The following is a 21,631-nucleotide window of genomic DNA, read 5'->3' on the forward strand; positions in this document are numbered from 1 at the left end:
TTAATCAGCTACCGGCTATTGAAATGTGAACTAACTAGAAACTTACAAAGAAAAGCACAAATATGGCATTCGGAAGTAAGCTTAAATCGCAGAACGCAAATGCACTTACACTTTGAGCCACAGGATGTCGTTGCTCTCCAACAAGAGCGCTAACGGAAGAAAATCAGACCATCTGCAGACCGGAAAGAAGCTGGCCCCGTGCTTTAAAGATTATAAACAGCACCCACATTGTTGCGATTATCCTGGAGCAAGAATACTACTACTACTGCTAATAATAATAAAATAAAATCTCAAAGAGACTATGTCTTTTGTCGCCATGACATACTTCCAGGGATCCTGGTGCCTGCTGCTCTCGCTTCTGCTGTTCACAATCTGGAAGGCAGGGAGCGGTCAGCTCCACTACTCCGTCCCCGAGGAGGCCAAACACGGAACCTTCGTGGGCCGCATCGCTCAGGACCTGGGGCTGGAGCTGGCGGAGCTGGTGCCCCGCCTGTTCAGGGTGGCGTCCAAGGACCGCGGGGACCTTCTGGAGGTAAATCTGCAGAATGGCATTTTGTTTGTGAATTCTCGGATCGACCGGGAGGCGCTGTGCGGGCGAAGCGCGGAGTGTAGCATCCACCTGGAGGTGATCGTGGACCGGCCGCTGCAGGTTTTCCACGTGGAGGTGGAGGTGAGGGACATTAACGACAATCCTCCAGTGTTTCCAACAGCACAGAAGAGTCTCTTTGTTTCGGAAACAAGAGCTCTAGACTCTCGTTTTTCACTAGAGGGCGCTTCAGATGCAGATATTGGAACCAATGCTCTGCTGACTTACAGACTGAGTTCCAGTGAGTATTTCTCCCTGGAAGTACCAAGTACGGATGAGCAGGTTAAACCACTCGAACTAGTGTTAAAGAAACCTTTAGACAGAGAACGAGCTTCTGAGCTTCACTTAGTGGTTAAAGCAACGGATGGGGGCAAACCCGAGCTCACAGGCACCTTGGAACTACATATCACAGTGCTGGATGTAAATGACAATGCGCCAGTGTTTGACAGAGCAGTCTATCGGGTGAAGCTGGTAGAAAATGCAAGAAATGGTACCCTCGTGGTTAAACTAAATGCCTCGGATTTGGATGAAGGTTCGAACAGTCATATTCTTTATTCCTTTGCAACTGATGTTTCCCCTAAGACAGAAGCTACTTTTCATATCGATTCAGTCAGTGGAGAAATTAAAGTCAGTGGAAAAATAGATTTTGAAGAAGCTAGTTTATGGAAGATTCAAGCAGAAGCAGTCGACAAAGGTAGTCCTCCAATGTTCGGGCACTGCACAATCTTAATTGAAGTCCTGGACATCAATGATAATGCTCCCGAATTGATAATAACATCATTATCACTCCCTGTACGAGAGGATGCCCCATTTGGGACAGTTATTGCCCTAATCAGCGTGTCAGACCGTGACTCTACTGTCAACGGGCAGGTGACCTGCTTCCTGACCCCTCATGTCCCCTTCAAGCTGGTGTCCACCTTCAAGAATTACTATTCACTCGTGCTGGACAGCGCCCTGGACCGCGAAACCACACCTGACTATAAGGTGGTGGTGACAGCCAGGGATGGAGGCTCGCCCTCGCTGTGGGCCACCGCCAGCGTGTCGGTGGAAGTGGCTGATGTGAACGACAACGCGCCCACGTTCGCTCAGTCCGAATACACGGTGTTCGTGAAGGAGAACAACCCGCCTGGCGCGCACATCTTCACGGTGTCAGCGATGGACGCAGATGCGCAGGAGAACGCGCTGGTGTCCTACTCGCTGGTGGAGAGGCGGGTGGGCGAGCGCTCGCTGTCGAGCTTCGTGTCTGTGCACGCGGAGAGCGGCAAGGTGTTCGCTCTGCAGCCCCTGGACCATGAGGAGCTGGAGCTGCTGCAGTTCCAGGTGAGCGCGCGGGATGCTGGTGTGCCTTCCCTGGGCAGCAATGTGACTCTGCAGGTATTTGTGCTGGACGAGAACGACAATGCTCCCACGCTGCTGCCCCACGGAGCCATGGGAGCGGGAGGGGCAGTGAGTGAGTTTGTGCCTAGGTCAGTGGGTTCAGGTCACGTGATCACAAAGGTGAGAGCAGTGGATGCTGACTCTGGTTACAATGCTTGGCTCTCTTATGAACTGCAGACATCGGCAGGCAATTCTAGAAGCCTGTTCCGCGTGGGCCTATATACCGGTGAGATCAGCACCACACGCGCCCTGGATGAAGCAGATGCGCTGCACCAGCGCCTGCTGGTGCTGGTGAAGGATCATGGTGAACCTGCGATGACTGCCACAGCCACAGTGCTAGTTTCTCTGCTTGAGAACAGCCAAGCTTCAAAAGTCTCATCAAAAGCATTGGTAGATGCCATTGGCCGAGAGGCATCGCTGGTGGATGTCAACGTGTATCTGATCATCGCCATCTGCGCGGTGTCCAGCCTGTTGGTGCTCACACTGCTGCTCTACACCGCGCTGCGCTGCTCGGCGACATCCACCAATGGAGCCTGTGGTCCAGGGAAGCCCGTGCTGGTGTGCTCCAGTGCGGTAGGGACCTGGTCATACTCACAGCAGAGGCGGCAGAGGGTGTGCTCTGGAGAGGGTCCGCCCAAGACCGACCTCATGGCCTTCAGCCCCAGCCTATCCCAAGGTCCGGAATCAGCAGAAGAGAGACAGCCGCCCTTAGAATCGGAATACTTAGCAAAGGTAAGATGGTCTTACTCTCAGCAAAGGAGGCAGAGGGTATGTTCTGGAGAAGGCCTACCAAAGACAGACCTCATGGCCTTCAGTCCCAGTATTTCCCCTGGCTTGGGTTCTGGAGATAGTGGATTCCAACAGGAGATCTTTGAGAATGTAAGTGCCCAAATCCAGGAATACATTCCATGCCTGGTGATGTCACGAATATTAATCAATTTACGATTCTATCTTCAGCATTAAATTTATTTGTTTAATTTCTCACGACAACTCATTTAAAGAATACTGGATGGGCTGGAGAGATGGCTTAGAGGTTAAGAACGCTGGCTGCTCTTCCAGAGGTCCTGAGTTCAATTCCCAGCACCCACATTGTGGCTCACAACCATCTCTAATAGGATCTGATACCTGCATGCGGAGATGCATGCAGAGCACTCATACATACAGTATAAATAAAGTTTATAAAAAGAATGCTGGAAAACTAGCCACGTCATTGCCTTTCAGTCTTGTCATCAGGGACATGATTTAGTGATATTTTTCAGTGTGCTATGTATAATAACAGTAATAGTAGTAGTTGCAGTACTAGTAAAAATGAAATAGAATGAGCCAATATTTTCTTTAAATTAAGCCAGTAAGAAGTCAAGGACCTAATGGGAAATACAGAGCATAGGCAGGGCTCAAATCTAATTTTCAAACCTGCAGCCATTTATTCTTCTTATTCTAACAGGTGCCCTTTGCCCTTTATTATGCTTGTGTAATTATTTAATTTTTGAATTTGATTTGAATTCTAACTTATTATAAACTATGAAATTGCCTCTTACTGATGGAGATGGGCATGCTTGAAGTACCTTATTTTCTATGTGATTTTTTTTTATTCAGTAGCATGTTTTGTGAGCTGACAGTTGAAGTGGGTAGAGTTTTAGCGTTGCCTTTCAAGGAGATCTTACTTACTACTCTCTTACTAGTCTTTGGATAGACAGCATTTTAGATACTTCCTAATGTGATGTTAATTCTCTCTAACCACTTGCCAAACTCCCTGCTGTTTTCTCAAAGTTTTTAGCTATTGAGCTCTTCTACTTACTTGACAAATTTCTTCCACTATGAATTAGCATTATTTTTCTTCAATTCTTGGTCCTTGTCAAGAAGCTATGTGAAAGTATTTTAGGGTAAAGGAATCCTCACTTCTTTGTGCTTTGAGTTTGAGAGTCGTCATTTGTGGTGAAGTCCAGCACCGTGGCCTGTGCTGGTCAAATGGCAAAAAACATACCCTTTAATTCTACTGAAGAAATAAATCATATATATTTATCATATATTTACAGAAAGTAAAACCATGCTGTAGATAGGGTAGAGGTAATAGAAATCCATGAAGGGCTGGGCGGTGGTGGCGCACGTCTTTAATCCCAGCACTTGGGAGGCAGAGGCAGGTGGATCTCTGTGAGTTCGAGACCAGCCTGGTCTACAAGTGCTAGCTCCAGGACAGGCTCTAAAGCTGCAGAGAAACCCTGTCTCGAAAAACCAAAAAAAAAAAAGAAAAAAAGAAAAGAAATCCATGAAGGTGTTAGCAGGCACATCTATCTTAAATGATGAATTGTGGAAAAATGATTTTCATAAAAATAAATATTAGGAAAATGATACAAAAGGTAAGCATGATATATGCCCTATTTCATGTCGCCCAATGCCTATTTTATTTGAGAAAGATACTGTGTAGCCCTGACTGGCCTGGAACTCATAGTGTAGAGCAGGTTGGCCTGGAAATCATAGAGATCTTGTAACACGAATTCTAATTGATCTTAATAATAAAAACTCAGAGTGATATATTAGGGGGTGAAAACGGAGAGATCAGAGAAGTAGTTCAGCCAGCCATTAGGGAAACCTTTTGTCTCTACCGAATCCTCAGACCGAAGGGACGATCCTGTTTCTGTGAAGATTCAGACTGAATCTTTTCTCTTCAAACCTCAGACAGATTGTCTCTATGAATCCTCAGACTGCACTGCTGCTTCTGTCTCCTCCAATCTTACATTCCTCTCTCCACCCAGCCATATCCCTTCTGTCTCTACCTCCCTAGTGCTGGGATTAAAGGTGCGGGATCCCAAGTGCTGGGACCGCCTTTGTGTGAGCTCTGATTCTCTTTTAGACAGATTCAATCTGGTGTAGTTCAGGGTAGCCTTGAACTGACAGAGATCTGTCTCCCTCTGTCTCTTTGGGATTAAAGGTGTGTGCCACCACTGCCTGGTCTCTATGACTAACTAGTGGTTTAGCTCCACACTCTGATCTTCAGGCAGGATCTTTATTTGTTAGATTACAAACAAAATAACTCTACAGATCTGCCTGTATTTGCACCCTGAGTGAGATTAAAGGTGTTCACCACCATGCCCTGCCACACTGCCTACTTGTATAGACTATAGAATGTGAGAAAATACTGCTTGGTGTAAGTTAAACCACACCGTGTGAATTATCTCAATTTGATAGACTTGCTATGAGGGCCTAAGTACATTATTTAATTTAATCCCTACAGTAATTTACAAAGTTATTAAATTTATTTGTTTTGTCCCTCTTGAGATAGCTCATTTAAAACATTCTGGAAATCTAGCATTCTTCATTGTCTTCATTTTTTGTGTTCATGAATATTACTTAGTAATTCTTTCTTCATGCTATGCATAATAATAGTAGTACTACCTATGAATATCTGGATTTTAAAGATGGGATATGAAAATCAGAGGTATTTGTCTTGTCTAGAGGTGACATTTAAGTACAAATTTTCAGAATCTAGACCACTTTTGTGTCTACCCTTCTTCAGTAAACCTCTTTTCTGTTCAAAGGAAGTGGAATATGAGGTGTGTGCATATGAGTCTTTTTTACTTTGGTTATAAAAATTCTCTATGGTTATATTAATCATCAATTTTGCATAAATGCTGTATTGAGATGGAGTTATGCTTTTCTATATTGAGTGATATTTTTTGGTTGTGTTCATGAGATAAATTAACTTATTTTAATCAATACCACATTGAGAGAGACATTTATTCAGTGTAATAAGCAAGAGCTACTCTATAAGAACTGTGGGTCAGTTATTCAGGAATGATGCAAATAGGAATCATTTAAAACATGAGAAAAATCTGGACTTTGGCTCACAATATTCCTGCAGAAGAGCAGAATACCACAAATAACTCGGTCAAATATCATATATAAAATGACCTCCTTTTTGTATTTGAATAATAATAGTGTTTTAGGCAAATATAAGTGGTGATGATGATAATTTGAGGATTCTAAATATGGCCAAAAGATTGGAGAACATTGAACAGCATTGCATACTTCATTAATATCTTCAAAGGAGTTGGTTTCCTATGAAAATCTTTAGATGTGTGCAGGTCTTTATGGATGCAGTCTTTTTCATTGTTATTATTATCATTTTGGTTTTTCATAACAGGCTTTCTCGGCATAACCCTACCTGTCCTGAAACTCACTTTATAGATCAGACTGGCCTCGAACTAAGAGATCAGCTTGTTTGACAATTTCCCCCTGAAACAGGGCCATTGTTATTTTTGATTGAAAAGCTTGTGTAAACCGAACAAATGATTGAGAGAAAATTATTCTGTTTCCTTTAGCAAACCACGATAGAGCAGAGTTAGCATTATTTAGTAAATCCTATAATTTTGTTAGCATAGTGTATGGAAAGCAAATAATATATTATAAATAATTTATAATCTGATTTTGAGATTTTTCCCCTGTTCAGAGAATGGTTTTGAAATTCATTTCTGTGGCTTATATTTGCAAGAAAGAATAACACCAGATATACAAAATAACACAGGTTAAGAGGGCATAAAACTTTGCATTTTAATAAACAATTTGTGAAGTGTGGAGGTAGAATTTACATCTAATCAAACTAATTTGCAAAAGTAAAGCACACAGTTCATGAAATCCTCAATTGATTTTCACAAACTCAATGTTAACAATCTTGATATGATTTCTTGAGATTAATCTACAGCTAGATGTTGAGCCCCTTCCAGCAGGTAAGTTTAGAGTGAGTATAATATGTTCTCTGTGAATGACTGAGATATTTATACCCCAACAATTTTAGCCAAAATACAAAAGATGTGACATTGGTCCACACACGCTATCAAACTTTTTTGAATTGGAGTTTACTCAGGACAATTTTATACAACCCAAACTATGCATTATTGGAAATAAACACCGAAGTTAGAATATACATATGTGATATCATCATCTCTTCTGGGTAGAATTTTTTATATTTCTTTATCTTGGAAAAGTTCACATTGTTCTCAAACACTATTTCCTATAACAGTGTGTGTAAGGAGACCTATTGCTTTCTTTTGTTCAATATAAATCTGACACACTTTGCATACTGTGTTCAGTTTATTGCTATTTTATATAATGTATCATATTGATTGCACATGATTATATTATTTTACAGGTGTATAATAGAATTTACTATTCTTGTAGGCAGTAGTAATTAATGCCTTTAATCCTATCATTTGGGAGGCAGGGGCAGGCAGATCTCTGTGAGTTCCAGGACAGCCTGGTTTATACAGCAAGTTGCAGGACAGCCAAGGCTACACAGAAAAAGTCTGCCTCAAACTCCTGCTCCCTCCCCAAAAAAGTTAATTCACTGTTCTTAGAGCTGATGGATAATTTTTCTTGAATTTTTTTAAATATAGAAGCTTAGTTACACTTACTTTTGAGAGTCCCAGTGCTGTGACATCGCTGGGAGAACAGTAGGCAGAACAGTAGCAGAGTGGCATTAATGGCATCTCCGTGTTAATAACGTGTGTATGTTTGTTGATAAACTCATGAGTCACAAAAAATTAACAGATAGTTTATGGCATTTTCATATGTTGTAGTAATGGTTGTAAACTGCAAAAGAACCCTAAAAACCATTTAACACTGAAACAGGAGTACTACTTGAGCCTGGTAGCTCGAAGTCAACTTGGGCCTGTTTCTCAAAGAATTCCTTTAAAACAAAATACTGTTTCTTTTCTGAATAATTTTCTGCTTCAAACTTGTGTTGTCTCATCTTATTTACCTTCTAAATTGCCAGCGTGTATAAAAAGACAGAGAAAACATAACTACATCTTCAAGAAAAGAAAAGAAAGCCTGAAGTGTTGGCATAAAGCCTTCAATGGCAGCGCTTCAGAGGCAGAGGCAGGAGGATCTCTGAATTCAACTCCAGTCTAGTCTACAAACTGAGTTTAAGGACAGCCAGCAATACACAGAGAAATACTGTCTTGAAAGAAAAGGGAAAATTATCCTCAATAATTCCCATCTTGCACTAAGTATTGTAGGAAATTAAATCTTCAGACCCTAATTTGTCACTTAGTTCAACTCTTTGAGTAGCTTCTGTGTTTCAAACACAATCTCATGTACTTAGAGGAGAGATCATAAAATTAATTTACCTTTTTGATGACTTATAATCAAAAACCCCAAATTCCGCACTGCAGCTATTTTCCATAAATGTATTTTTATTGTGTTTTTATTTATATAAAACTAATATTGGTTACATGGAAATACCAAACTGGTGTAGAGATTTTCCTGGTAATTTTATTTATTTCAATGACTAACAATTGATCCTGTGATTTAAAAGGCTACCTTTGTTGTATTATTGATGATTACATGAGTAAATTATTGCTATCCCATTACTGACAATATGATTTGTGTGAGAAATCATATGTGTCAAATGCAAAATTCATCTATCTCAACAGACTTTTCTTTTGTGAATTCTGTTTCCAATTATAAAACTTGAAAATATTTGTTTTCTTACTCTGCAATGAACATAAAGCCAGTAATTTATTACAAGAAAACAATGAAATGTAGAAAGATAAAGGATCAAAACTGAAGAAATTGGAATGATATTGTTGATAAGGGGATATTGTTGTTATGAACTTTGATAGTTTCACCAAAAAGAAATGCTGAATGTTTGAGGTGTTGGATGTATTAAGTCTGATTTGATCATTACACAGAAGATGCATGCGTCCAAACTTTATAAATCTGCTCAAGAAGATTTAATTTTTTAAAAAAATATAAGAGAACGCAAATCTACATAGCTAAGGGTGTGGTGCAGAACATTGTTCTTATGGAATTTTAGAGGCTGAGACCTGCCTAGCACCAACAGACTCCAAACCACAAATAGCAACAACAAACTAGACCCAACCATAGGAAAAGCTATGTCTTTTTCATTGAATTTCCTGGCAGACTAAGTAGTAAGAGAAGCTGTGACTAGAACAGTTCAAATCTGATAATATTTTTATGTGATAGACAAGATGTTAAGAAAATGTTTAACTCTACGCTTTCAAGTTTACCTAAAGAAGTGAGCCCTCTTTTTCTTCAAGTGTTTAAATAAGATTACAATTTTGTAGATATTTAATCTAATGTTATTCAATAAAAGTACCACCTTCACATACACTCCACTTCAACGTGACTTAAAATCAGAATGTTCAACAAATGTGCAGTTTGGAATTATTTTGGGCAAAGTATACAAAACGTGAAGTTCTCCAGTGGTGGATGTGCACAAGTACTCACGTTTTCAGGCACAAGGTGTCGCTCTTTACTCGGTGGAAAGAGTTCATTCATAAATTGGTCCGAAGAGTCCTGCACTCCACGTACAAAATCGACTCCATCACGCTGAGTGCTGCTGTCCAAAGAAGCCTTTAAAATTCCTCGAGAATTCAGCAGCATTTGGATCTGAAGACAAGTATTCGATACAGGCAGCGAAAGGGGACATTTTGGAGGCCGATTTTTTATGCAATGTTAGGTTTTCAGAGAAGTGGATCCTGCACTCTGCAACCTCTGCTCTGGCTTCTGCTCCTCGCAGCCTGGGAGACAGGGAGCGGCCAGCTCCACTACTCCGTCCCCGAGGAGGCCAAACACGGAACTTTTGTGGGCCGCATCGCTCAGGACCTGGGGCTGGAGCTGGCGGAGCTGGTGCCCCGCCTGTTCAGGGTGGCGTCCAAGGACCGCGGGGACCTTCTGGAGGTAAATCTGCAGAATGGCATTTTGTTTGTGAATTCTCGGATCGACCGGGAGGCGCTGTGCGGGCGGAGCGCGGAGTGTAGCATCCACCTGGAGGTGATCGTGGACCGGCCGCTGCAGGTTTTCCACGTGGAGGTGGAGGTGAGGGATATTAACGACAACCCGCCAGTGTTTCCTCTTAGAGAACAAAAGCTGCTGATTTATGAATCCAAGCAACCAGACTCGCGTTTTCCGCTAGAGGGAGCATCTGATGCCGACATAGGGGAGAATGCTGCATTGGTCTACAAATTAAGTCAAAACGAGTATTTTTCTTTAGAATCACCTACAAACAGCAAGCAGACTAAAAGACCGTCACTTATTTTAAAGAAGACCCTGGATCGAGAGAAAACCCCGGAACTTAATTTGCTACTGACAGCCTCAGATGGGGGAAAGCCGGAACTCACTGGTACGGTTCAGCTTTGGGTTCGTGTTTTAGATGTTAACGACAATGACCCGGAGTTCGATCGTTTAGAATACAAGGTAAGAATAATGGAAAATGTTGCCAATGAAACTCTTGTCATAAAGTTAAACGCCACAGATCAAGACGAAGGTGTGAACGGGCAACTGGAGTACTCTTTGATGTCAATCAAGCCCAGTGGAAGGTCTTTATTTACACTAGATGAAAACAGCGGAGAATTAAGGGTCAACGGAACTTTAGATTATGAAGCAAACAAGTTTTATGAAATTGAAGTGTTGGCTACGGATAAGGGGACTCCCCCAATGGTAGGTCACTGTACAGTCTCCGTAGAAATCTTAGACATCAATGACAATGCCCCTGAAGTGATACTGACTTCCCTGTCCCTCCCAGTAAGAGAGGATGCTCAGCCAAACACAGTCATTGCTTTGATTAGCGTATCCGACCTTGACTCTGGAGTCAATGGCCAAGTGACCTGCTCTCTCACACCCAGTGTTCCCTTCAAGATCGTATCCACCTTTAAGAACTATTATTCCCTGGTATTGGATAGCAGCTTGGACCGCGAGAGGGTGCCCGCCTATGATTTGCTTGTGACAGCCCGGGACGGGGGCTCACCCTCACTGTGGACCACTGTCAGCTTGTCGGTGGAGGTGGCTGATGTGAACGACAATGCGCCCGCGTTTGCGCAGCCCGAATACACTGTGTTTGTGAAGGAGAACAACCCGCCTGGTGCGCACATCTTCACGGTGTCTGCCACGGATGCGGATGCGCAGGAGAACGCGCTTGTGTCCTACTCGCTGGTGGAGAGGAGGGTGGGCGAGCGCTCTCTGTCGAGCTTCGTGTCTGTGCACGCAGAGAGCGGCAAGGTGTTCGCCCTGCAGCCCCTGGACCATGAGGAGCTGGAGCTGCTGCAGTTCCAGGTGAGCGCGCGGGATGCTGGTGTGCCTTCCCTGGGCAGCAATGTGACTCTGCAGGTGTTTGTGCTGGACGAGAACGACAATGCTCCCACGCTGCTGCTCCACGGAACTGTAAGAGCCGGCGGGTCAGTGAACGAGCTGGTGCCTAGATCCGTGGGTTCAGGGCACGTAGTAGCGAAGGTGCGCGCTGTAGATGCGGACTCTGGTTACAATGCATGGCTGTCTTATGAGCTGCAGCCGGCATCAGGGAGCGTGCGAAGTCCCTTCCGCGTGGGTCTGTACACGGGAGAGATTAGCACAACGCGTGCCCTGGATGAGGCGGATGTCCCTCGACAGACTCTGTTGGTGCTGGTGAAGGACCATGGAGAGCCTGTACTGACAGCTACTGCAACTGTGTTAGTGTCTCTAGTGGAAAGCGGCCAGGCGCCAAAGTCCTTTTCTCAGACATCAGGGCGTGCTTCAGTCTCAGAGACGTCGCTGGTGGATGTCAACGTGTACCTGATCATCGCCATCTGCGCGGTGTCCAGCCTGCTGGTGCTGTCTCTGCTGCTGTACACCGCGCTGCGCTGCTCAGCTTTGCCTGCGAATAGCGAGGGCGCCAGTGGACCTGGGAAGCCAGTGCTGGTGTGCTCCAGCGCGGTGGGGACCTGGTCATACTCACAGCAGAGGAGGCAGAGGGTGTGCTCTGGTGAGGGTCCGCCCAAGACCGACCTCATGGCCTTCAGTCCCTGCCTACCCCCGCACCTGGATAGAGATGAAAGGGAAAGACAGGAATCAGAATCAAATCACCCTGGACAGGTGAGTTTTTTTTTTTTTTGACAAATCCCACCTTTCTGGTAAATGCATATGAAATGCAGAATTCAGTTTTAATGGAAAAACTTGAGACAAATATTTTACATTTTGAGTGCTGTTTCAAGGAACAACCTCTGTTAGTAAAACGCCAGATATGCATATATTCAGCCTTTAAATCATATAATCAGGATTCTTCAGGTAAGAAGTGCCTCATTTGTTTCAAGATTTGGTTATTAAAACATTAGAAGGTCCCAGGATGACTTCACCTGAAATAATCATTGTTTTACCTAAGCTAAGTGATATCAGCTCATTTCTAATATAATCAGAGCAGGTTATTTAGATTTGCTTGTGTTTGTCTACTAGCAGTATTTAGCTTTGATATTCTTGCTTTCTCTGATTAGTTGCTTTAAACATGTTTCTGTCAACAATGGATCCCTTGTCTCTAGCTCTGAATTGATTTACAGGTCCCCAGCTATTGTTAAATGTCACCTAGCATGCATGGTAAAACTCATCGTCAAATTACTTGGAGAAAAAAGTCCAGTCTTGTATTCTAACATGGTGCTGTTATTAAACAAATCCTCCATTCCTGATTTTTCCATGAAAGCACAAGAGATTTATTAAGTGCTGTGTATCCAAAGAAGGCTGACTTGTGCTTCCAAAGTAAACTAGGCAAATAAAAGTGTTCCATCAAATCACACACCCTTGTTAGTTGCCATCTCATATGCATATGAGCTGCTCATTTACATCCTTTCCTGAACTTTATTTTATTTCCAGAAAGGAAAAGTTAAGTCTATTGATGTGCAAGCATACTAATAATTATCATTTCATCATTTTTACCTTTTAAATCCATTGTAAACACCTTATCACTAATATCTTAATTTTTCATTTCTCTAATCACATCTAAAGAGTCTAGTAAAGACCATTTATATCCCTGTGAATCTTCTAGCTCTGTGCTTCTCACATAAGTGCGGAAGAGGGGAATTGGCCATGCAATTGGGGTTATTCAGAGCACTTTCTCCTAAACTGTACAATATATCATTTGGCACAATATTCTGGAGGAATTCATATTGGAGATAGTTCTTGAAACTTGGATTAAGAGCTTTTATTTTATTTTAAAAGTATTACATTTGTTTATTTATTTGTGTGTGCACATGCCACAGCATGTGGAGGGCATTTGCAGGAATCTGTTCTCCCCTTCCACTGTGTGTACTCAGGAGATTTACCACTAAGTAAAAGGACCGGCAGTAAATTACTGGATAAAAGATTTTGGGTTTTTTTTTTTTTTTGGTTTTTCGAGACAGGGTTTCTCTGCAGCTTTAGAGCCTGTCCTGGAACTAGCTCTTATAGACCAGGCTGGCCTCGAACTCAGAGATCCGCCTGCCTCTGCCTCCCGAGTGCTGGGATTAAAGGCGTGCGCCACCACCGCCCAGCTGGATAAAAGATTTTGATGTGGAGGTTGATGAGATTATAAAGTCCATGCTTACTATATTATTATATTGATATGCTCTTAACTGTTTATATATATGGCAATCTTTAATTACTGAATATAATTATGAAAGGTCTTTAATCCCTCCTTTCATCGCTATCACCTTTATGACTTTCTGAGAAATATAAACTAAGTAACTACTAACAGGAAAAGATTTAGAAGCAAAAATGTCAGCATCAAATTCATACTTTTCCTTTAGTCAATAAAATTAGGACGCAGCAAAACACTCCCCAACAGTCTTTTGGATATTAGCATTCTATTGTCATTTCAAAATATTGTGGAATTTAGAGACTTTGATTCAGCATTTTAGTTTTTTGAGACAGGGTTTCTCTGTGTATCAGAGACCTAGCTGTCCTGAAACTTGTTTTGTAGACCAGGTTGGCCTCGAGCTCACAGAGATCTGCCTGCCTCTGCCTCCTGAGAGCTGGGATTGAATCAGGCACCACATGCCCAGCTTGATCCAACATTTTAAGTGAAATTGCTTTATTCTTGCCATTAGTCTGTTCATGTGCTTTGCTTTGAAGTGTGGGAGTCATAGCAGCTGCATGAAAAGCCATTACATTTAAGCAATAAACAGCAAGAAGCGACACCTCTCACATTCATGATGAATTCTCGTGTTCTCTAGGTTCATGAATAAAAGAATTTTTTTTCTTTTCATGGTTTATTTTTTTATATTTAAAAATTTCCATCTCCTCCCCTCCTCCTCCCCCTTCCCTTCCTTCCCCTCCACCCATACCCCCCCTCCCTCCCTCTCCAGGCCAAGGAGCCATCAGGGTTCCCTACTCTATGTTAAGACCAAGGTCCTCCCAACTCCCCCCATTTTATACAGAGTATTGTTTAGTTTCAAAACATTACTAGTTTCTTTTTATGGCATGATGGAATCCTTCACTTTCTCCAGAAGTTCCCAAGAAGTGCTGTGAAGAAAAATCACATTGTCATTTGTAAGCCATGAAAGGTCAGGGGTGGGCGTACTACATATCCTTCTCCATGGAAAAGACACATCAGAGTAGTTTGTCACACCTTATCTCAAAGAGAATTTTCTGATAAACTTTGAAAAAGAAAATATTTTAAAAACACAAAAGAACTACAACACACCAATTAAACAGCATTCACAAATCATCCATGGGAATATTTAAAAGTTGAATGAGAGTGGACCAGGAAACAGTGATCCAAATCAAGAACCCAAGGATCTTGTATTTGCATAACCAGTCACGTGATGTTGGCATACAGTCAGAGGAAGAAGAATGTTTTGGTTCGGGATCCCAGAGTCCATCCATTTACAGAACAGACCCAACTACACAGAAACTGGAATAACACATCAAGCTTATTAAATAAATACAGAAAAGACAGACTGCTTATAACATATCTCATGAATGCTACCTTAAAGCCGACAGTTCCAACCAAGAGGTCCCCAGTATCTAAGATGTTGATTTCTTGGTGAAAAGGCTTGAAATCGTCTGCGGCACCCCTGTTCCTCGCAGCCTGGGAGGCAGAGAGTGGTCAGCTCTAGCTACTCCATCATCTTGGAGGACAAAAGCGGCATCTCCGTGGGCCACATCGCTCAGGACCTGGGACTGGAGCTGGCGGAGCTGGTGACCCTGTTCAGGATGGCATCCAAAGACCATGGGGGAACTTCTGGAGGATAGTTTTGTTTGTTTGGTTGGTTGGTTTTTCGAGACAGGGTTTTTCTGTAGCTTTGGAGCCTGTCCTGGAACTAGCTCTTGTAGACCAGGCTGGCCTCAAACTCACAGAGATTTTCCTGCCTCTCTGCCTCCCAAGTGCTGGGATTAAAGGTAGGCGCTGCCACCGCCAGGCTCAGAATGGCATTTTGTTTGTGAATTCTCTGATCGACCGGGAGGCGCTGTGCATCTGCCTGGAGGTGACTTTGGACCACCGCTGCAGGTTTTTCGTGTGGAGATGGAGGTCGTCGAGAATATCAATGATATTTCCTCCATGCTTAGAGAAAGAGAACAAAAGGTGCCTATTTATTTTCTTTTTAAAAATGATTTAGGTATTCTTATTTTATGTGCCTTGGTATTTTGCCTGTACATACGTCTGTGTGAGGGCGTCAGATCCCCTGGAACTGGAGTTACAGAGAGTTGTGAGCTGTCATGTGGGTCCTCTGGAAAAACAGCCAGTACTCTTTACCGCTGAGCCCCTAAAAGTCTCCTGAATCTGAACCTCTGGGCACTCAGGTTCCTCTAGAGGGCGCTTCTGAAGCTAATATGAACATACATTGTCTTCCATGTAATATAAGATTGAACGCTCATTTTGCGCTTAAAATAATGATTAACAAAAAGATAAAAGAATACTGCCTGTACTGATTCTTTGGAAGTTGTTGGACAGAGAGGAAACATCAGTGCTTTCTCTGTTGTTAACAGTCTTTGATGATAGTAAGCCAGAGCTAACAGGATATATCCAGATGCAAACAACCATTAGCCTGGCAGTATTAGTGCACACCTTAAATCACAGCTTTAAATCTCTTAAATCACAGCAGGTAGAAGCGGGAGGATCTCTGAGTTCAAGGCTGGAGTAGTCTACAGATTGAGTTTCAGGGCAGCTAGGGCTACACAGAGGAATCCTGTCTCGGAAAACCAAACCAAAACCAAACAAATCAAAAATGAAAAACAACAACGAACCAACCTGGATATGAATAACCCTGCACCAGAGTTTGATAAACCCACTTGAAATGGCAAAACAACACCTGAGAAATTCAACTAACCGTTTCCTATCTAGATGAAGGCCAGAATGGAGAAATTTCCTATGGGTTCTCAATGATTCAGCCTACTAGTGAGAACTTTTAAGTTTTAAATAAATCCAGACACAGGCCGAAATGTGGTGGTACTTTCTTGTCATTCTCTGTCCTAGAAGATGCTCAGGTGGGAACAGTAATCACCCTGAATAGGTGTGTCCGACTTTGACTCAGGTGCCAATGGGCAAGTGAATTGCTCTCTAATATTCACGTCTCTTTAAGCTGCTGTCCCCCTTCAAGAATTACTGTTCGATAATTCTGGAAAGTTCCCTGAAACACGAGACCACAACCGACTATAAGATGGTGGTGACCGCCCGGGACTGGTCTTGCTCTCGCTGTGGGCCACCGCTAGCGTGTTCGCGGAGGAAGCTGAGGTGAAAGACAATGCGCCCACCCGAATACACGGTGTTCGTGAAGGGGAACAATCCGCCGGGCATGCACATCTTCACCGTGCCAACCATGGATGCGGATGCGCAGGAGAACGCGCTGGTGTCCCACTCTCTGGTGGAGCGGCGGGTGGGCGAGCGCTCGCTGTCGAGCTTCGTGTCTGTGCACGCGGAGAGCGGCAAGGTGTTCGCCCTGCAGCCCCTGGACCATGAGGAGCTGGAGCTGCTGCAGTTCCAGGTGAGCGCGCGGGATGCTGGTGTGCCTTCCCTGGGCAGCAATGTGACTCTGCAGGTGTTTCTGTTAGAGGAGAACGACAATGCGCCAACGCTGCTGCCTCAGGGAGCAAGCTTGTGCCTAGATAAGTGGGTTCAGGGCATGTAGTGGCGAAGGTGTGCACAGGGGTTGCAGTCTCTGGTTACAACGTGTGGCTGTCTTTATGAGCTGCAGCCGGCCGTGGGCACAAGCAGTCCCTTCCACGTGGGGTCTGTATACGTGTGGGGTCAGCACCATACGAGTGGTGATTTGCAGCATCAATGCCTGGTGGTGATCATGAAGGACCATGCAGAACTGGCACTGACTGCTACAGTCCCTGTGTTAGTGTCTATAGTAGAGAGTGCCCCAGCACTAAAGACCTTGTGGTGGACCTTCGTGGGTGCTACCATGCCAGAAGCATCGCTAACGGATGTCCACGTGTACTTAACCATCGCCATCTGTGCAGTAATGCCCAGCCTGTTGGTGCTCTTGATCCTGCTGTACCAACACATTCTGGTGCCCAGCCCCACCAACCCAAGGTGCCTGTGGGCTTGGGAAACAGAGGCTGGTGTGGTTCAGTGGTATGAGCAGCTGGTTGAACTTGCCACAGAGGAGATGCCGCTGTGTTGTGAAGTGGTGCCTTCTAATCCAGACCATGGTCTTCAGCTCCAACCTTCTGCTTAAACTCTTCAGTCGAAGCAAGGCACCGATAGCACATCAGTACTTTAGTTTTTCTCAATAACTAGGCTTTAACTATATTGTTGTTTCCTTAATTTTCTTTCTAATTTTTTGTTTGGAATCATTGACTGTCTAAGGTTCTCTGATTTCGTTGTAGTTATTTAGAGTTTTCATGTATCATCCAGTGAATAACTTATATAGACATGCAATGGAAAATTTCTTTTCTTTTTGTATTTTTTCTTCCTATTTTTGAATGACTAGCCTTGAAAAATATTACTGTATGTATGTATATATATATATGTGTGTGTGTGTATGTATATATCATATATACACATACTTATATATACATACACATACACACAGACACACAGACACACAGACACACACACACACACACACACACACACACACATATATATATATATATAAAATTTTTGACCTAGGTCAGAATTACAGAATTATATCATATTACAAGAGTAGGTCAAATATATATATGATCAACTAAGGAATATATATATATATATATATATATATAATCTACTGTTAGGAAAATAGCTTTATCAATAACTATACTAATTTTTTGAAGCAAGCTTTATTAAATACTGGTCAGGAAGATGGACTCTGTCCAAGTCCATACCAGGGATTCCCAGAGAATGGTGCCTAACTACGTTAGACAAGGGCTTATAAAGGAAAACCTATAAGTCTACACACTTCCCACCTTCACCCAATCAGGGGCAAGAATATATCCTGACATGTTTCCTGTCTACCTATCTCCTGCTTATTTGTGATCAAGAATATCTTGTGGAGTTGGAACAATCAACTTTATTTACCGAAGAGAAAACATGAGGCTTGTTACCTTACATAAACAGACTCCAGCATTCCAGGAAGTAAACTGTCTTTGGGCAAGTAGGGTTTATAGGTCAGAGGCATTTTTGTTTTTATAGATCTCTTAAGCACAGTAACTTAAACTTAAAACATAACTTCAGCCCTCAAAGTATTTGTGTGCACGTGTGTGTGTGTGTGTGTGTGTGTGTGTGTCCACATATGGATGTGGATGCCAAAGGCTCTTGTGGGGTTTTCTTCAACTGTTTCTAATTGAAGTTCTCACCAAAGTTGGAGCTTTCTGATTCAACTAGACCATCTAGCAAGCCCTTCGATCTCCACCATCCTAGTGCTTGCTTGGCTTTCTGCGCGGGTTCTAGTCATCCAAAGTCAGGTCCTCCTGCTTGTGCAGCAAACCCTTTTACTGAGTCACGGTTTAGTCCCTGGTGCCTTTACTTTTATGAGATTGATATTCTATTCTTCATATACACGTAGAATAAAACTCATTTGTGAAATTAAAGACACTTAAGCATCACCTAAATGAAGATCTGTGTTGTAATTATTCATGTGATTATTTTCTATGGTGGCACATGAATAATATCTTGCAGAGTTGGGTGCCTAAGCTGCGACCCATGCTCGTGCTGAGCAGGCTCTTTACTGCTGAGCTGCATTCCCAGCATTCAAGACATAGTTTTCTTTTGTTCATTTGTGCTGAAATGTGGTCACCACCCAGTCTGGTCTCAAATGTGTGGTTCTCTTCATTCCTCTTCCTGAGTAGGTAGAATAACAGAAGCATACCACTTTACCTGATTAAAGGCCCCTTTTTTCAATCTTATAAAGTATAAATGTAAACTTTATTCTAGACCCTCTGCTAGCATCTTTAGCTGACTTATCTTAATTATCAGATAAGGCCTATGATACAGATACAACAGCCATCGCTTACATCATACAGACAAGAAACCTGAAATTGAAGTCACAGAGGTTGTGTGACCTGATTAAATCTGTTTTTGGAAGATTCAAAACTCATTGTTGTGTATTGATCATGAGTCCATTATTTGCTGAATTTTCTGAACTTAAACTTATATTTTGTAATTTCCTTCCACAAAAATATATGGAACTTGTCTTTGATCAGAAACCAAAACTTCTCATCCTCCAATCTGATAATAAAGGCATTAAAATTTCCAAGCTTTTCCCTACTTCTTCACATACTTTATTTTAGGACCAGGAATATAGTTACATGTTCAATCACTAATATTTGATTATTGTATGATACTGAAATTATTGTCTGGACAGTCTCTTCCATTTAGAACAGGGACTGAGTACTAGAGTCTAGGCAACATTTTCTTCAGGAACAGATAACATTTCAACAGTAAGGTTTCACAGATGGAAGTATGAACAAAGGAGTGTTCTCTTGAGAATGTGAGCTTGAAAGATCAGTGGTTGGAAGATTACAAGATGGGAAAACCTGTAGAGGATCTTTCACAAAAACTTAAGTATCAAGCAAATAAACAATCCCCCAAGACAGGGTTTCTCTGTGTAGCTCTGGCTGTTCTGGAACTTGCTCTGTAGCCCAGGCTGGCCTTGAACTCAGATATGCGCCTGTCTCTGACTCCATCTAAAAGCTGGTTTTAAAGTCAGGAACAGCCAAAACTTGATGAGCAATGGAGATTGAAATAATTGTGGTAGACATGGATAGAGGGAACCATGTGCTAATCCTGGCTAGTGAAGAGAAGCACTATTGAGTCTCAATATAAATGGTAAAGCCAGTTGTGGTGGGCCACACCTTTAACTCCTGGAACTCCCCAGGCAGAGGCAGGAGGATCTCTGTGAGTTCAAGGTCAGTCTGGCCTACTTAATGAGCTCCTGGACAATCAGAGCTACCTATATAGAGAGACCTTGTCTCCAGAAAAAAATGAATATAAATGATAAGAGAAAGAAAAATGAAGTAGAATAAGGTCGAAAAACCCAATACTGATTTATTGATTTGTTTAGTGGTTTATTTAAAGCACTGCTTACTGCTTGTTTGCCAAGCATTTGCTACCCGGAACAGAATGTCCTAAAGAAATGGCTGAAACAATGGGTGTTTCCATTAACAATCTGCTGACTGCCACTTATGCTTCTATAAAGTCTCACTTGCTTGTTTGCCCTACTTTGTGAGTTTGGAGTATAAAATAAGAATGCAAACTGGACCCGTGATCAAGGCCTTTTGGGAACTATCCTGACTTTTGCCACTATTGATATCTCTCATTGGTGTGGGAATGCTTATGCTAGGAAGACTCTCACAACAAAAGTGCAGTGACATCTATATATTTAGGTTGGCGTACTGGGGAAATGGCTTGTATGTGTTTGAGCAAGTAGGAATTGAGAGGGATACTTAAGAACCTGTTCCTAACCGAAGAACCTTTGTCCTGGAATAGCATTGTGATTCAAAAGATGATTCTAGAACTCATAGTGGGTGGTCATACACACACACTGAGGACTAATTCCTTCCAGAAAAACATACATTCATGAAAGGACAGAAATCACCAAGAGACAGATGGAAAAAGGCGATATTGAAGAAATTGAAGAATTGGATTTAATATTGAAGAAAAGGATTTAGATAGGCACACATGCTAATTTCTGACAGTGCTGTAACAAATAATCACAGATTGGGGTGAGACATTTGTCTCCCAAGTTTTGAGGCCAGAAGTCCGGATGAGACATTTGTCTTCCAAGTCTTTAGCCAGAAGTCCACAGTGAAGACATAGCGCATTTGTAAGAATTGAGGGACTGTTTCTATTTCAAGAGTAAATCATGTTAGAGATAATGGAGCAGGAGAGAAAAAAATCTATTCTTTGCTCTGTTGGTTTCTGGTGGCTGTTGACATTCCTTGGATATGACTATCTCACTTTCAATTTCTGTCCCTACAGTCACATTGCTTTCTCTTCTTCATGTTTTCTTATCCATGCTTTTATTTAATAAGGACACATGTAATAGCACTTATGACTGACCTGGATTCTCAGGATAAACTATTCTTAATTTACTTACATTAGTTACTATGTAGAGTTATATCCACGAGTCTTAAGATATGGGTGTATCTCTTTTTTTTTGGTTTTTCGAGACAGGGTTTCCTCTGCAGCTTTAGAGCCTGTCCTGGAGCTGTCCAGGCTGGTCTCGAACTCACAGAGATCCGCCTGACTCTGCCTCCCGAGTGCTGGGATTAAAGGTGTGCGCCACCACTGCCCGGCTGGGTGTATCTTTTGAGGTACCACAATTCAATCTTCTATGGTAGTCTTAGAAAGATGGAAAGTAGGTAATGCCTCTGCCATCAAGGCTGGGTCCTGGAAATCTCACTGGGGGCAATGTGAGATTAAGAAAAACAGACACAAAGTAGAAGCCAAAATGGGGTCAGGTGGGCTGTATGCTTGGATGGAAATATGGCAGCCACCTC

The 21,631-nt window shown here is 42.5% G+C and overlaps 2 protein-coding genes and 1 pseudogene across 2 annotated transcripts; all 3 read left to right on the top strand.

The window, feature by feature from the left end:
• The first annotated feature begins 301 nt into the window (after window positions 1-301).
• Window positions 302-7,117, top strand: LOC119815335 (protocadherin alpha-10). Its single transcript, XM_038331468.2, has 4 exons — window positions 302-2,591; window positions 2,748-2,878; window positions 6,663-6,687; window positions 7,110-7,117. The coding sequence occupies exons 1-4, from the start codon at window positions 302-304 to the stop codon at window positions 7,115-7,117; spliced, it is 2,454 nt and encodes an 817-aa protein (XP_038187396.2).
• Window positions 7,118-9,436: 2,319 nt separating this feature from the next.
• Window positions 9,437-11,851, top strand: LOC119815336 (protocadherin alpha-11-like). The gene has a single exon (XM_038331469.1). The coding sequence runs from the start codon at window positions 9,437-9,439 to the stop codon at window positions 11,849-11,851; it is 2,415 nt and encodes an 804-aa protein (XP_038187397.1).
• Window positions 11,852-14,258: 2,407 nt separating this feature from the next.
• Window positions 14,259-17,443, top strand: LOC119815337 (annotated as a pseudogene).
• Window positions 17,444-21,631: the final 4,188 nt, after the last annotated feature.

The sequence above is a fragment of the Arvicola amphibius genome, chromosome 5 (genome assembly GCF_903992535.2).
Source record: "Arvicola amphibius chromosome 5, mArvAmp1.2, whole genome shotgun sequence".
Taxonomy (NCBI): Eukaryota; Metazoa; Chordata; class Mammalia; order Rodentia; family Cricetidae; genus Arvicola; species Arvicola amphibius.

Bases quoted from the DNA above. Each gene is read 5' to 3' on its own strand.
- LOC119815335 (XM_038331468.2), top strand. From the start codon at position 302: ATGTCTTTTGTCGCCATGACATACTTCCAGGGATCCTGGTGCCTGCTG. The intron at 2,592-2,747 runs GTCCGCCCAAGA...GTTCTGGAGAAG, and splicing joins GAGGGTGTGCTCTGGAGAGG to GCCTACCAAAGACAGACCTC. The intron at 2,879-6,662 runs GTGATGTCACGA...ATTAATCTACAG, and splicing joins AGGAATACATTCCATGCCTG to CTAGATGTTGAGCCCCTTCC.
- LOC119815336 (XM_038331469.1), top strand. From the start codon at position 9,437: ATGTTAGGTTTTCAGAGAAGTGGATCCTGCACTCTGCAACCTCTGCTC.